Source organism: Emydura macquarii, unplaced genomic scaffold (genome assembly GCF_026122565.2).
Source record: "Emydura macquarii macquarii isolate MOO-44397 ecotype Brisbane River unplaced genomic scaffold, CSIRO-AGI_Emac_v2 contig_1551, whole genome shotgun sequence".
Lineage (NCBI taxonomy): Eukaryota > Metazoa > Chordata > Testudines > Chelidae > Emydura > Emydura macquarii.
This window is the reverse complement of record NW_027131688.1, coordinates 6,680,892-6,695,012: the sequence shown is the minus strand read 5'-3', so window position 1 is coordinate 6,695,012 and position 14,121 is coordinate 6,680,892. Positions and strand designations below refer to the sequence as shown.

Sequence of the window (14,121 nt, the reverse complement as noted above, 5' to 3'; positions counted from 1 at the left end):
TCTGGCAATGTACAGGCCGAACAAACCGTGTGGGCCGAGGGAGGTGGGGCTGGATACTGGGAAGGGCTCCCAGCTGACATTCACCTCCAAAGGCTGCGGCCGGGGGGCACCCGGAACCAAAGCCAGCACAGCCGTGTAGCACAGTAATAATAAATTGTTAGGATAGGTACTTACATGCCCAAGTTCCCTCCAAGGGATCTGACTCTTCAGTGCTGGTCTGGGTTTTCTGGCTGGGACTTGAGCTCGGCTGACTCAGAACAGGAATCAGGGTCCATTATAATAGGGCGAGGGTGGGGCTGGCTTTGCGGCTGGCTATTGTCTGAGTCCTGAGACCCCAACAGATCCTAGCTCTCAGGGAATAGCTCCTCTCTGTCATCCTCCAGGTCATCCTCAAGCAGGTTTTGCTGGTCCTCCGCGGTGGGGGTGAGAATGTGGGCAGCAGGTGCCAAATGCGATCTGGAGTGGATTGTGCTAGAATTGTGTAGAATCCTGTCCGGTTCATCGAAGAATGGACAGGTCACCTGGCACCAGCTGGACTGTCTCCTTTTTTCCCCCGTATCAATGTACTGCCTCCTGAGTTACTTGCTCTTTATCCAGCACTGGTCAGCGTCCCAGGCATGACCCCTCCCAGACATCTGCTTTGCAGTGTCCACAAAAAGGTCTTTATTTCAGTGGCTAGCTTGCTGAACTGATGTCTCTCCCCAGATGGCCAAGAGATTCAAGGTCTCAGCATGGCTCCAAGGGGCTGCTCAAGGCATGTCGTAGGGCTTGTGGAGTATTATGACAGCTATTGTGATATGCTCAAATCCAGGGGCAAATGGACAAAATCTGGCTGAGTGTCAGTGTATAAATGGGGGAAGGGGTATTCTGGGAATTTGACCCCAGAGCAGGGAGAGCACACAGGTGAACAGACAGCTCAGTAATGATCAACATGCAAAGCACTGTGGTGTAACTACTGGAAGAATGCAAAATGTGGTGCACAGCAATTGTGTGCCCATGAACAATAGACTAAACTTATGCAAAGCAAACCTAGTCCACTTTTCAAGAGGACACCAGAGTTTGCAATTAAGTTGCTGCTGCTAGGTTACAAAGCAATGTGAAGAAGCTTCTTGCAGTGGTTTGTTACCAGTGATGCCAATTTTGTTTTGATTATTCCCATCATTATGAGTCTGTTGACAGTGACAAGAGGATGGTTGACAAGAGGGGTTCTCTCACAATGACCATGCAGAGAGGGGAATGATAGGTATATAGCAGTAAAAAGATGGATAAGTAAACTAACCTACACCTTGAATATGATGGAGATAACCAAATGGCAGAAGGTTGAGGCGAATCAGTTTTCATGAGCGAGTGTGAGATTTTGCAGTCTAACTGCAATACTAGAAAAAGAAATGCATAGATAATGTATATTCCTATCCAAGCTTCCATACATGTTTGTGTTTGAAAGCTACGGCTTTAAACAATCCCAGGAAATGTCTGGCTAACAAGTATTGATTTAATGTGTGGCAAATACAATTTCGCCAAGCTCTACGTAAATAAATCAGCTAATTACACCACGCTTGTCTGCTGGTATATGTAAATCCAGGCTTTCCCACTCTGCCTTTCACGTTTACCTTGCTCGGAAGGTGGGGTTAGTTTAACACAGTCCATTACCCCACCACTCCTGTCGCTAGTCTGAGGTACTTCACAGAGAATAGAAGAATGGGAGTGGTCTTGCAAATTAGCAAATACATCCACTGCACAGGCGTGCTGGTTTGTGTTCTTGCTGTTTTCATAGCACTGCATGGCTACGTGGAGATTTATAGTGTGCGTGGGCATAAATACAGTTCCCCGGACCTACGGCGGGGCCAGTGGAAGTGGGGGCAGGTGTAACCATCTCTCGTTTAGCCCCTTCTCTGCATCCCCCTTTACGCTAAATGTGAGGCCGTCTCTGTCATGCTCGTGTGCACAGGCGGGAAGCACCGGTAGTGGCAGTGATGTCAAGCAGGGGGTCACAGGCTCTCCCCCTTCCTCAGCCGCTGGTCGACAGTGGGCAAGTCCCTCACGCTGTGGGTCCCCACCGGGAAAAGAGGCGAGGCCGATCCTTCCCGGCCAGGCAGCGAGGGGCGACGCTAAGGCTCAGATTCACACAGCTGCCGAGATGCTGAACCCCCTGGATCCGGCCCCTGGCCTCCCTGGGTGCATCCGTGTGCAAAAGGCCGATTGCACCGGTGCCTGCATTTTTGCAGGGGGTGACCCCACGGCCCGGTTTTATAGGGACAGTCCGGCCATTCGGGGCTGTGTCTCACCCAGGCGCCTGCCGCCCGGGTTCTCACACTTGCTGTCTGGTCACCCTAGACTCTAGGCGCCCGGGCACCCAACCCCCATCTCAGCCCGGCCCCAAGCAGGGAACCACCCGCCAGGCGCGCGGGCTGGGGCAGGGGAGCGCAGCGCAGACAGGCGCTCTGGCTTTACCCGGCGCGGTCCCTAGGGGGCGCTCTGGGGCCGCGCGGCTGCGGGGTAGCAGCCGCGCGCATGCGCGTCCGCCCCCAACCCGGATGTGATCGTTGGCCGGGGGGGGGGGGGAGAGCCCCGCCCCCCCCCAGCCTGCGCAGCGCCCGGCCCAGCGCGGCCTGCGGAGCCCGGCCCGTATGAGGAACCGCCAGCGCCGGCCGGGCCCAGCCGAGGGGAAGCGGGGGCCGCCTGCCGCCCCAGCCCGGGCCCGTCCCTGTCCCTGTCCCTGCCGCGCGGCGCCGTCGTAGCCGGCCGGGGCTGCGCGCGGCCTTCCGGGGGCGGGCGGGCCCGGCACGGAGCCGAGCCGAGCGGAGCGGAGCGGCCAGCCGGGCCCCCACAGCCCCTCATGCGGAGGAGCCGCCGCCGGGGCCATGCAGCCGCCGCCGCAGCCCTACGAGTTCTTCAGCGAGGAGAACGGCCCCAAATGGCGGGGGCTCTTCGTGCCCGCGCTGCGCAAGGTCAGCCCGGCCCGGCCCGCCCGGCGGGGGAGGGGGGGATCGGCCCACACCTCGGGCCTCCGTCCCGTCCCGTCCCGTCCCGTCCCCTCAGCCCCAGACACGCCCCCCCCCCCCGCCATGCACTTCTAATACCTCCAGCTGTTCCCTAGACACCCCCACATCCAGCCGTCACCTGCGCACCCCCCTCCCACACCCCCGGGTGCACACTCGTCAGCCACCGGCTCTGCAGCTGGCACCGACCCCCCCTGCACAGCTACCCATCCCCGCCCCACACCCGTCTGCTCCTCCGCTGCGTCCCCCCGCTCCTTGTACACATCCCCTCTCTCCACCCCTGCACAGAGCATCCAGCCCTGGCCTTGTCACCCTGCCCACCGATGGAGTCGACCCTCTGTACAGCCATCCCCCATGCAGTCAAACTTCTCCTCCTCCCCCTGCCCCACCCCCCTGCAATAGTGTGGTCAAGGGACTCCTCCTGACAGTCCTGGGAGGGGGTTTCCATCACACAACTGTCTCCTTCCCCACCCCACCGCTCTAGAGACCCAGTACTTTTTTCCTAAAGCCTCTGTCACCATTTTACATCTCGTGCGTCTCTGTGTAAAAGATGATGTTGGGTCCTGCGGTGTGCATGCGAGAAACTGACTGCCCGAGGCAGGAGCGTTCTACCCCCGTGCTCCTCCCCACAGTTGCATAAATGTCTCTCCACATCACACACTTGAATCAGGCTGCTATGCTCGTCTGTTGGAGACTCCCAGCTGTGCTACTGAGTTGTCTCCGAAACACTTTCTGTGAACGGGTACCCCCCAGATATTCCATAATATCTTCCCAAAACAGGCTGTTGTGAACAGCTGACTCTGAGAGTCTGATTGTCCTGCTGAGCTGCTCCTCGCTTCCTATCTCCTTCCTCCCAAAATGAGGCTTTTGTACAGAACTGTATGAAAGACTGAGGCCTGGTCTACACAGACCGGCAAATCTGGCAGCAGTTGACTGGAGCTAGGTAGAATAGCTTGCGTAACTTACGTCAACTTAACTTCTGTTCTGCGCGCCGTCTCCACTACGCTGCGCCGATGGGAAATGCGTACCCGGTGATGCAGCGCTACGTTTTTTCTGGAGGTGGTTTTATTAAATCGACTTCCGGATCGATTGAGTGGGTCTTCACTGCCACTCAATCGAACCGGATAAATCGATCTGACAGCAGCGAATTTGCCACCATCAGTGTAGACATAGCTTAACTCTTCCTTTGAAGTGGCCCTGAAAAGGGCACATCCTCTAACTCCCAGTACCCTTCCCAAACCAGGCTTTTTCACTGACTGTCTTACTGGTGTCTCTGACATGCCCTGACTGAGATGGTCTTCCTCTATAAAAAAACAAACACACAAAAATGAGGTTTGTATATATTTCTGAGAAGGAAACAGCTGCTGCTGGCTGTAGATTGTGTATGTTTGTGAGAAACTGCCCCAGTGCATGAATGAGAGAGAAGCTGTGTATGGGAAACTGCTTTAATTGTAAAGGTCTTGGGGTGGGGTTTTGTTAGGAGTTTGTGTAGTGCCTAGCACAGTGAGGTCCTGGTCTAGGATTGGCATCCCTAGACACTACCATACAAATAATAAATCGTAATAATTAGAGAGATGCTGGCATGTGTGTTAAGGAAGGAAGGGATGGCTGTGTTTATTTCCCCCAAAAGCAGTTTTAAGAGTGGCATCAGATTGGTAAACTAAGTAAATGTGGGATACACATCCTTCACCCCTTGTGTGTGTCTGGGGTCTTGTTTCTCATTATCAAAGATTGCTGAACTCAGCTAACTGCTCCTGTGGCCAACCCAAAAAGAGCACCTTGTCTGTGGTAAGAATCCTTCACCCCTGAATTTCCTCTGTTGGTCAGTCAAGTTTGGAGCATGCCTCCTGTTCACTTTCCACCCTCAAGTGTCTGCCAGGGGTTCAACGCATGCAATGCTTCCCCATACATGTTGTTCCTTTGTATCTCTCCAGTTTCAGGGTTATGCTTAAAGATGATAAACCTCTATCCCTTCTCCCTGGATGAAAATGATTTACAGTGTAGCTTTACCCGTTTGATCCAGAAGGATGTCTTTTAAGTACAAGTTTTGTTACATGGACATTTTTTTCTTGGGATCCTAAAACAAAAAAAGTTGCCAGCCTCTGGTCAATTAATGCTATGGTTACCAATTTACTGCTATAGACTTGGTTTTGTTATGAGGAAACATAACTGGTATTTGAATTTCTTAAAGCAGAGAGAATATGTTTGCAACCCCAATTAATTTTTGTAAAAGATTCTAAGCTGCTTATAGAGTCCTGCCTTACCCCCCCGCCCCCACGGAAAGTTCCTTATCTGGGGTAACCACCCTTAATATGAAGCAATCTTATTGCAATGTGCATTTATTTCATAAGCATGAAGTGTCAATGAGGCCAAGTAAAATTGTATCTTTGTTCCAATTATTGTAATCCCAGACAATATATTGAGGGGCAATGTCAGATTTAAAATCTCTTTTAAAAAATTGAAGGTCCTTATCTATGTTTTTAATAGCCAGGAAGGTTTTTAAAATAGAAAAATGTAAGAATGTAACGTGCGTCTGTGCTGTGACTATGAAAACAGACAACTTTGCAATTCTGCCAGGCGTGGGCTGCAAATACTTACAGGGGAATGCTTGTTTATTTTTTAAAAAGCTGAAAATAAATAAAAATGCATTAAAACATTTGTTGGTCCCAAAAGAAGCTGTCAAGGGGGATAAAAATTGATCATTTAAAAAAAAATCAAACCTGGATTTGTTTATATAAATATTTTTCTTGAAAATAACTTTAAAATTTGAAATTCTGACTCTGAGGCCTAAACCTATTAATAAATGCTTTAAATAAAAATATTCAACAGTACATATTTGCTATTGGAGTTTTAAAGAAAGTCAAACCACTGAACTGGTGGCAGGCCCTGGCTAAGCACAGGGAAGCAGCTTATTGAAATGCTAAACCAACTTTTAACAGCACTAGCCTCTTTGGCAGATGTAGAGAGAATTTTTTCTTTATTTCAGTTTATAGAGCTAGTTCATATCAATTATGTTGATTCAATTACTTGGTCCAAAATTGAAAAAGCAGGAAAGCTTGTTTTTCTTTTCCAATCTGAATGAAAATAAGGTGTAAGGGAATGAGATCCTAAATATTTTAGAGCTAGTAGGACATTGTTTCTGGTCACAATCCATAAAATTCACTAAGGAAAGATATTTCCTTTGCTTAGTAAATCAGTTGGTTTTAAATGCAAAATATGCTTTGATAAACATTTTTCTTATGTATCAGCACTTTTAAAGTAATTTTATGTGAACAATTTTAAAATGCTGTTTTTGTGCATTTTGTTTGATTTCGAATTTCCGTCCAAATGTAGCTTGACACGAATTATAACTAAAAATTAATCTAGGAAATAAGAATTATTCCCCATTTTGTAACATAATAAACAAATGTTAAAAATCAAGAATCTGAATACGTGTGTTAAACTATATAATTGCATATGTGTACAAGAGGCAGTGTATCCTTGTGGTTAGCAAACAGTACAAAATTATACCTACCAATGAGTATCAGCCTTTCTTTAGGAAAATATGTAAAGTACAAATGCAAAACAAGATTAAAATTGAAGATTTAAATAAAGGTTTCCAGCATGCTGATTTTAATTATAATAATCTTAAGTGTACATTTTAATAAAGAAAACGTTTCAAACAGAAGTGTTTTTTTTTTAAATTAACAAGGCCCTTTATGTTTAGTAAAAGATTTAAAAAAACCCCAAAACCCTAAATCTAGGGCTGAATTTAACCCAAAATGACCACAGTGTCACTTTTAATAGTTTTTGAAGCACCCACATCAGCAGTTCTAACAGGTGAGACAAGGGAATGGCCTTTACAGGACTAGATTAATAAAGAATAAAAGGGGAGGGTACGATAAATAATGCCAATCAATGGGGCATTATGAAAAATAGATCCTGTCTAACTAACTTGTAATCTGTTGATAAGATTGCAGGTTTGGTTGGTAAAGGTAATAGAGTTAATATAATATACTTTAACTTCTGTAAGGCATTTGGCTTTGTACTGCATGACATTTTGATTAAAAAATTAGAAAAATATAAAATGAACGTGGCACACATTAAATGGATTAAAGGCTGGTTAATTGATAGATGTCAAAATGTAATTGTAAATGGGGAATCATCATTTAGTGGGGTTCTGCTTGGATTGCTTTTTTGCCCCTTTTCTATTTAACATTTTTGTTAATGACCTAGAAGAAAACATAAAATCATCACTGATAAAGTTTGCACATGACATAAAAATTGAGAGAGTGATAAATAACAAAAAGGCAGGTCACTGATACAGGGTGATCTGGATCGCTTAGTAAACTGGATGCAAGTATACGACTAAATGTAAATGTATATATCTGAGAATAAAGAATGTAGGCCATACTTACAGGCTGGGGACTCTATCCTGGGAAGCAGTGACTGAAAAAGATTTGAGGGTTTTGGATAATCAGTTGAACATGAGCTCCCAGTGTGATGCTATGGCAAAAGGGCTCGAGCAGTTCTTGTGTGCATACACGGGAATCTCCAGTAGAAGTAGAGAGGTTATGCTACTTCTGTATTTGGCACTGGTACAACTATTTAGCTTAATAAAGTGAAGGTTAAAGGGTGACTTGATTATACAGTCTGTAAGTAGAACCCTACAAATCTGTGGATATCCGTGGACCATTTTTGCGGGTTGTGGATTGGATGCAGATACAAATTTTGTGTCCGCACAGGCCTCTAAATGCAGGAACTCAAAGGTGGGGAAGCAGCTGTTTGCAGCTCATGAAGCTGCTTCCCTGCCTTCTAGAGCCTATCTCCCTTCCCCCTTCATTCCCATACAGAGAAAGGGGAAGTGATAGATCAAGACAGGCAGCAAAATCCCCCATGCTCCTGTCACTGTGGTTTAAGCAGCCAAGTGATTAGGAAGCCTCTTCTAACTTCATTGCTGTATTAGGTCAGTTGGAGAGGGAGGCAGCGGCTTCTGCAAAGTAAGTCAGCATGGCTTCCTGACTTATTTTGCAGAAGCTGCTGCCTCCTTCTCCAACTGACTTGATACGGTAATGAAGTCGGGAGAGGTTTCCTAAATTGCTTGGCTGCTTACACTGCGGGGACAGGAGCATGGGGGATTTTGCTGCCTGTCTTGATCTATCACCTCCCCTTTCTCTGTATGGTGTTTGGGGGGGAATATAGGATCTCAAAGGGTGGGAACTAGCCTCAAAGGCTATGAGCTACAGACAACTACTTCCCTGCCTTTGAGATCCTATATACAGTACATATGCGCGCACACAGATGCTCTTCCTAAGAGGCACTGTGAGATAGCGTGTGCTGCCCGTGCAGATGCAGATACAGGTCGGATACAAGGTGATTCTTGTAGCTGTTTTTGTGTATGCACAGGTAGCTGATGTTTTTCTGAAAGATCTGCTTTAGGAGTTATTTTGGGGAAGTCGTATCGCTGGTGTTATATAAGAGCTCAGAGTAGATGATCACAATGGTCCCTTCTGGCCTTGGAATCTCTTAATGATCCTATGTATTTCACAGTCTCCTCCCTATGACCTCTGTAAGGAAGGTGTCTGGTTAAGAAACACACACTAAAACTAAGGTCCCAGTCCTCTAACTGAATTTGCTGGTGAGGATCATTGTGACCGTGCAAAGCCCCTATTGATGGTCAACCCTTTTTAGAATGAAATCTTGCAGTACTGAGATGATTTTCCAAATTGTCAGTGCTTTGATGTACCATCAATTAACATTTTAGGCTGGGATTTTCAAAGGAGATGTGGGAGTTAGGTACCCAGATCTCATTGATTTTCAGCGACAAGCTGATTTTCAGTTGCGTGCCTGTTAGGCCCGTCTACAAATCCTCTTAATGCCTATTTGCTCAGCTCAGGCATTGTAATATAAAGCTTGTTTGGAGCTGTGGTTGAAAACTCCCATTGATACTGAATCCCTTTTTAAAATGTTATCAGGAATCTCTTTCTTGTCTGATATTCATGAAAGCTTCCTAACTAGAGCATTTAACTGTGTAGGAGAAATAAACATTGAAAGAGGAAACAATGTGCAGTTGGACTTGCATGTTTGATTTCTTAAGCTAAAAAAAAATTGTCCCTCATGCATTTAAATGTTCAACTAGCAGTTAGCCAGATTACAGAGTTTATTGGCTAACTATAAACATATATTTTATAGTATCGTAGGATCGGAAGGGATCTCAAGAAGTCTTCTAGTCCAGTCCCCTGCACTCAAGACGGCTAAGTATTATCTAGACTACCATCCCTGACAGGTGTTTGTCTAACCTGCTCTTAAAAATCTCCAGTGATAGGGATTCCACAACTTCCCTAGGCAATATATTCCAGTGCATAACTACCCTGAAAGGAATCTTTCCTATTGTCCACACTAAACCTTCCTTGCAATTTAAGCCCATGTGCTTTAAATGCATATGTATGATCAAAAGCTTCGTACTTTCCTCAGTTTGGTGACAAGTTTTTCAAAATCAGAAGCATTTGGTATGTGTGTTTTATGTAGATGTTTTAGTCTTTTCACTTATGAAGATTGCCATTATCTTTAAACTATTGATACTGGTGTGTCAGCAGACAGGAGACCCATGCATAAGCACTACATACTACTGCACAGTGTTTGAATTGCATTTGCCAAACAAGTCCACTGTTGCTCTGGGTGACTCATCAGATTTCTGGAGCATGCCTATTCTTGGAAACGGTTCTGCTGAATTCAAAAGTAGAAATAGCAGTTTTGAAGAGATATTTAAAGTTCATATATTAATGCTACTCCGTGTTAGAAAACACATACCAAGGGGGGAAAAACCCAATAAGTAGCACCTTTATTGTTTAAGGATATTAACCATCCTGGTCCTAATTCTGCAATGAGATGGGTACAGGTGGAACCCCACTAACTGCAGTGGGAGCTGGGTGGGAGCATAGTGCCTTTGCAGGATCAGGGCCTGGGATTGATTATTTTATGGGTTTGACAGTGTAATGGTAAACAATTATTTCACAGTTGGAATTATATCACAAGATTGTTAAATGACGAGTCTGTTCATTATGCAGTTCTTGTTACGTTTTGAATAAGCCCTAAAGCATACTTGGTTACAATCCTGAAACCTCTGAATCTTCACAAATTTGAAGCATGTAGCTAAACTGGTGCTCTTGCAACAAAACTGGATTCTGCTTAGTGATGCCTAATACAAGGAAAGTGATCAGAATACTTAAAATTACCTATGAAATGTATTGCACATTGATAAGGAAGTTCTTAGTAAAGCTTCAGGTGTTGCATCACAACACTGATTTTTCTGCACCCTCAGTGAAAGTGTGAAGTCTGTGGACAGAGGTGTGATGGGAAACACTAGCTCTTGTAAATTAAAGTGAAGGTTGCGCTCAAAAGTCCCCTTTAAACTGTCATGTAATTTTTCTGCATTTCCTCTTTCCCACACTGGTAGATAAGATATCTTTGCAAGTAGTTTTTTGCTTTATTATTTATAACCATCCTGAAATTTACTTTTAGGGGAATAAAAATCACTGGGCTAATTAATATTTACTATAGAGATCCAAGGGATTAGTCTCTTACAGTATTATTTTGGTTGCCTGTCTTGTGTTACTTACAGCTGTTGTTCTTTGTATTAATAGCTTATTAAACTCTAACTGTAGCTCAAATTGGCACATAATGTGGTAATGAAAACATAATTTTTTACTTAATTGACTGCTTTATCCTCAACCATTAAAGTGAAAAGACTATGGTTGGATTTGAGGTATTTGGAAATGGTAGGAAGAAGTTAATTTGAATATTTGACTGTTAATTTCTGTAGAGTAGTGCTAGGTCAAATTTGTAGTTATAGTTATTTACAGTAAAACAAAAATGCCCCTTCACTGGATTCTTCCATGACATTTCTGCCACTTTCTGTCCTTTCTTCCCCACTGTTTTGTCTGTTTCCTCCACTCTTGATCCTTTTACTCCTGTCACACTGTGTAGTCCACATCGCTAACCTCAAAAATTTTTTCACCTCTTCACATCTGACTCCCCTCTTCCGGAACTGAATGGTTCTGGAAAAAGTCCCATGACCACACTAGCTTCCTTCACTGCATTTCATTTTCTTCCCTTCTTAGTTCTGCTATTTTCCTTGTCAAAACAATACTGCTTCTTTACCCTCATTGAATCACTTTTCCACAACCTCCATTGCTCAGTTGCAACCCTTGATTTTCTCAAAACCAACCCTAAGCCCCCTCCCTCCTGTGTCCTTACCCTTCACCATGTAGGAGCTTGCTGATTTCTTAATTAAGATTGACAGGACCTGTGGTAATCTCCTTCCTTCCTTGTCATTCTCACAGCTTTCTTACCACCTGCCACAGTGCCCTGAATTCCTGCTGGCTTCTCTTGCCCTACTATCACCGTCTCCTTCATTCTCCTTAATCTCACATCTCTCTGTCTCCATCTCCCCATAGTACAAGCATGCTCTAGTTTAGTCTAGGAGGAAAAGATGTCCTTTGATCCCTTACTATGTGCCTGTGGTAACTACTACCCCCGACTTCCTTTATCTCCATATACATCAAGTGAGCAGTTTACAATCATTGCCTTGAGTTCTGCCTTCCAGTCTGACTTCCATCCTCCACTCCATTAACACAACATTCATCAAAATCACTAATGACCTCGACCTTGGCATGTCTCAAAGCCTCTTCATCCTTATCCTCCTCACCTTCCCAATAGCTTCTGACACTATTAATCACCATCTGCCTGTCCAGCCACACCACTCACTTCTTTGTAACCCTTTACTGGCTTCCCTTTCTTCACTGGATCAAGTTCAAGTTTTTGTGGTTGTGTTTAAGACAGTATGTAACTCTGCTTTTCCCTGCTTATCCACCATTGTTTCTTATTACATTATCCACTTCTGTGCCCTATGCTCTATCAGTTGTTATAACCTCCACCTTCTAGGTGTGCTTCTCTCATAAATCTCTCCTACCTTGCTTCCCTTCTTCATGGAATGCCCTCTCTGAGCTGGTTTGCAAAGCACTACTCTCATTTAAATCCCTTGTGAAAACTCACTTCATCTACAGGATCCACAAAAAATCTACCTGACTATTTATTCATGTAATCTATTTTCTGAGTGAATTGCTCATTTATGTGGCAGGAAGGGGTCAAATATTGGGAGGGAGGAGCTTGAATATGATGGATTTGGAGTTAAGGGTTGCTGTTGGGGAAGCAGAGTGGGCTGAATGGTGGCAGGAGGATGTTTTTCTAAAAAGCAGTTAAGACCCGTCTATCACTGCTTGTATGTAGCTTCTCTTCCTCCTGTCTATTTTTAGATTGGAACGGGGTCTGTGCCTAGCACAGTTTGGCACTACCACAGTTTATAAGACATATAAATTGTTTTAACATTGTTGGATGCTTACTTTTCTAGCCACTCTTTAAGATGCATGGCTTTTGTGGAGTGTCTCCTGGATCCTTTGTTTAATGGGATACGATCAGCTGAAAAATCAGAGTTACCTTTGACTGCTATATTTACAAGTGACACTTAAGATTGCAATAACTGAAAGAATTTGGTGGATTTTTTTCCTGTAATTTCAGTTTGCGTTGGACAGGACTTCAGTGTCTGTTATCATTTAATTACTGTAGAGCCCAAATCCCCAGTCAGGATCCAGGCCCTATTTTACTATTGTATACAAATGTATAGGGAAGCACAATGCCTGTCATATAGAGCTTATGATCAGAGGCCCTGATCCTTCAAGCTGATAAGTTAGTGTGGAGCCCTGTGCTTATATAAAGCCCAGTTGACTACAGTAGGATTTTGCGGGCACATAAAGCTCTGTCCACATGGATCCAGTTTGCAAGTTTGAGGCTTAATTGAAGATGTGGTATAAACAAATGAGTATGAAAAACAAATGGAGGACAGACAAGGACAACAGTAATAAGATTATGCACGTAGCTTATGTAACTGCCTAGCTATATGGTTCCAAAGCTTTTAAGTGTTTTTTCCCTCCTCCTTTTAAAAAGGGTATAATAAGGAAGCAATTTTTTGTTTTATAAATGTGAATAGTGGATATACGTGAGCATGGGACTGTGGAAGGGGAGAAGCCAGGAGTGGTAGTGGTGAATGATGGAGGACAAAACACGGGGAGGAGGAGAGTGGATAAACGCAAAGTGGCATGTGCACGGGGAAGAGGCATGCCACTATTTGGGGAAATGAGTCCATGACATGAAAAGTGAAATGGGACCAGGCTGGGAGGGAGGGAGTCCCAGTGAGGATGGAGTGGTCATCCCTGGTGCCCTAATTCTGCACGGCTGCAATAGGAGTCATCTAGGGAGTCGGTTTCCTTACAGAGTCAGCTACCATCCATGCTACAACTACACTGGATTTTAGAAGTGCAGCCAACCTAAGTGGTATCAAGTCATACGGCTTGGCTTGTGTCCGTATAACAGATTTTCTGCCCTCACAACTGTGGAAATTCACACCTAGCACTCTGTCTAATTGTGTCTTTAGGAATGATTTCTGGGACTCTGTCCCATGGTGACTCAGCAGCAGCTGTCTGCACCAGGTTGTATGGGTGTTTGGTTTTTTTTAAATCTCTACAATGCAAAAATGTGGGATGTCTGACTACCTGAAGAGCTCTGTGTGGCTTGAAAGCTTGTCTCTCTCTCCAACAGAATAAAAGATATTACTTCACCCACCATGTGTGTCTGATGTCTGCTGCACAGTTATGAGCTGAAGGAGGCGTAGATATAACTAGGGGGTACAGTTTTAGCATGGTTAAGGGTTCCTGTTTGTGCAGCACAATAGCTCTATGCATAGCTACCTGCAAGAATCAGACTAGGCAGGTAGGAGGGTTGGCATACTGTTAAGATTCTCCTGTTAACTGACTAACCATGTGTTTTGTGGATATTAACTGTGTTTTTAGCTAACCTTGTCTCAAGCCATTTAAAGACATTTAAAAATACAAAAAATTGTGGTATAGGCAAGAATTTCAGGACATTTTGTTTAAAAGGTGCTGTGTTAGAACCTGCATTTAAAAATTAGCATTGTCATGTAAAAAAGAAAATCAAGTTGACCATGTCTTCAAATCATTTATATACCTGACTTTCCAAATCTCCTTTTTAGTTGGCTATTAAGAGTGGCCATTTTCCAGCTAAACTGGGC

General features: G+C 44.5%; 1 protein-coding gene across 1 annotated transcript in view; it reads left to right on the top strand.

Annotated features, from left to right (window-relative positions):
* The first annotated feature begins 2,568 nt into the window (after positions 1–2,568).
* Positions 2,569–14,121, top strand: part of SOS2 (SOS Ras/Rho guanine nucleotide exchange factor 2) — an 89,295-nt gene continuing 77,742 nt past the window's right edge. The window contains exon 1 of the mRNA XM_067554736.1: positions 2,569–2,948. Within this exon, the coding sequence (XP_067410837.1) occupies positions 2,862–2,948 (87 nt within the window). The 5' untranslated portion in view covers positions 2,569–2,861. The remainder of the gene's footprint in view (positions 2,949–14,121) is intronic.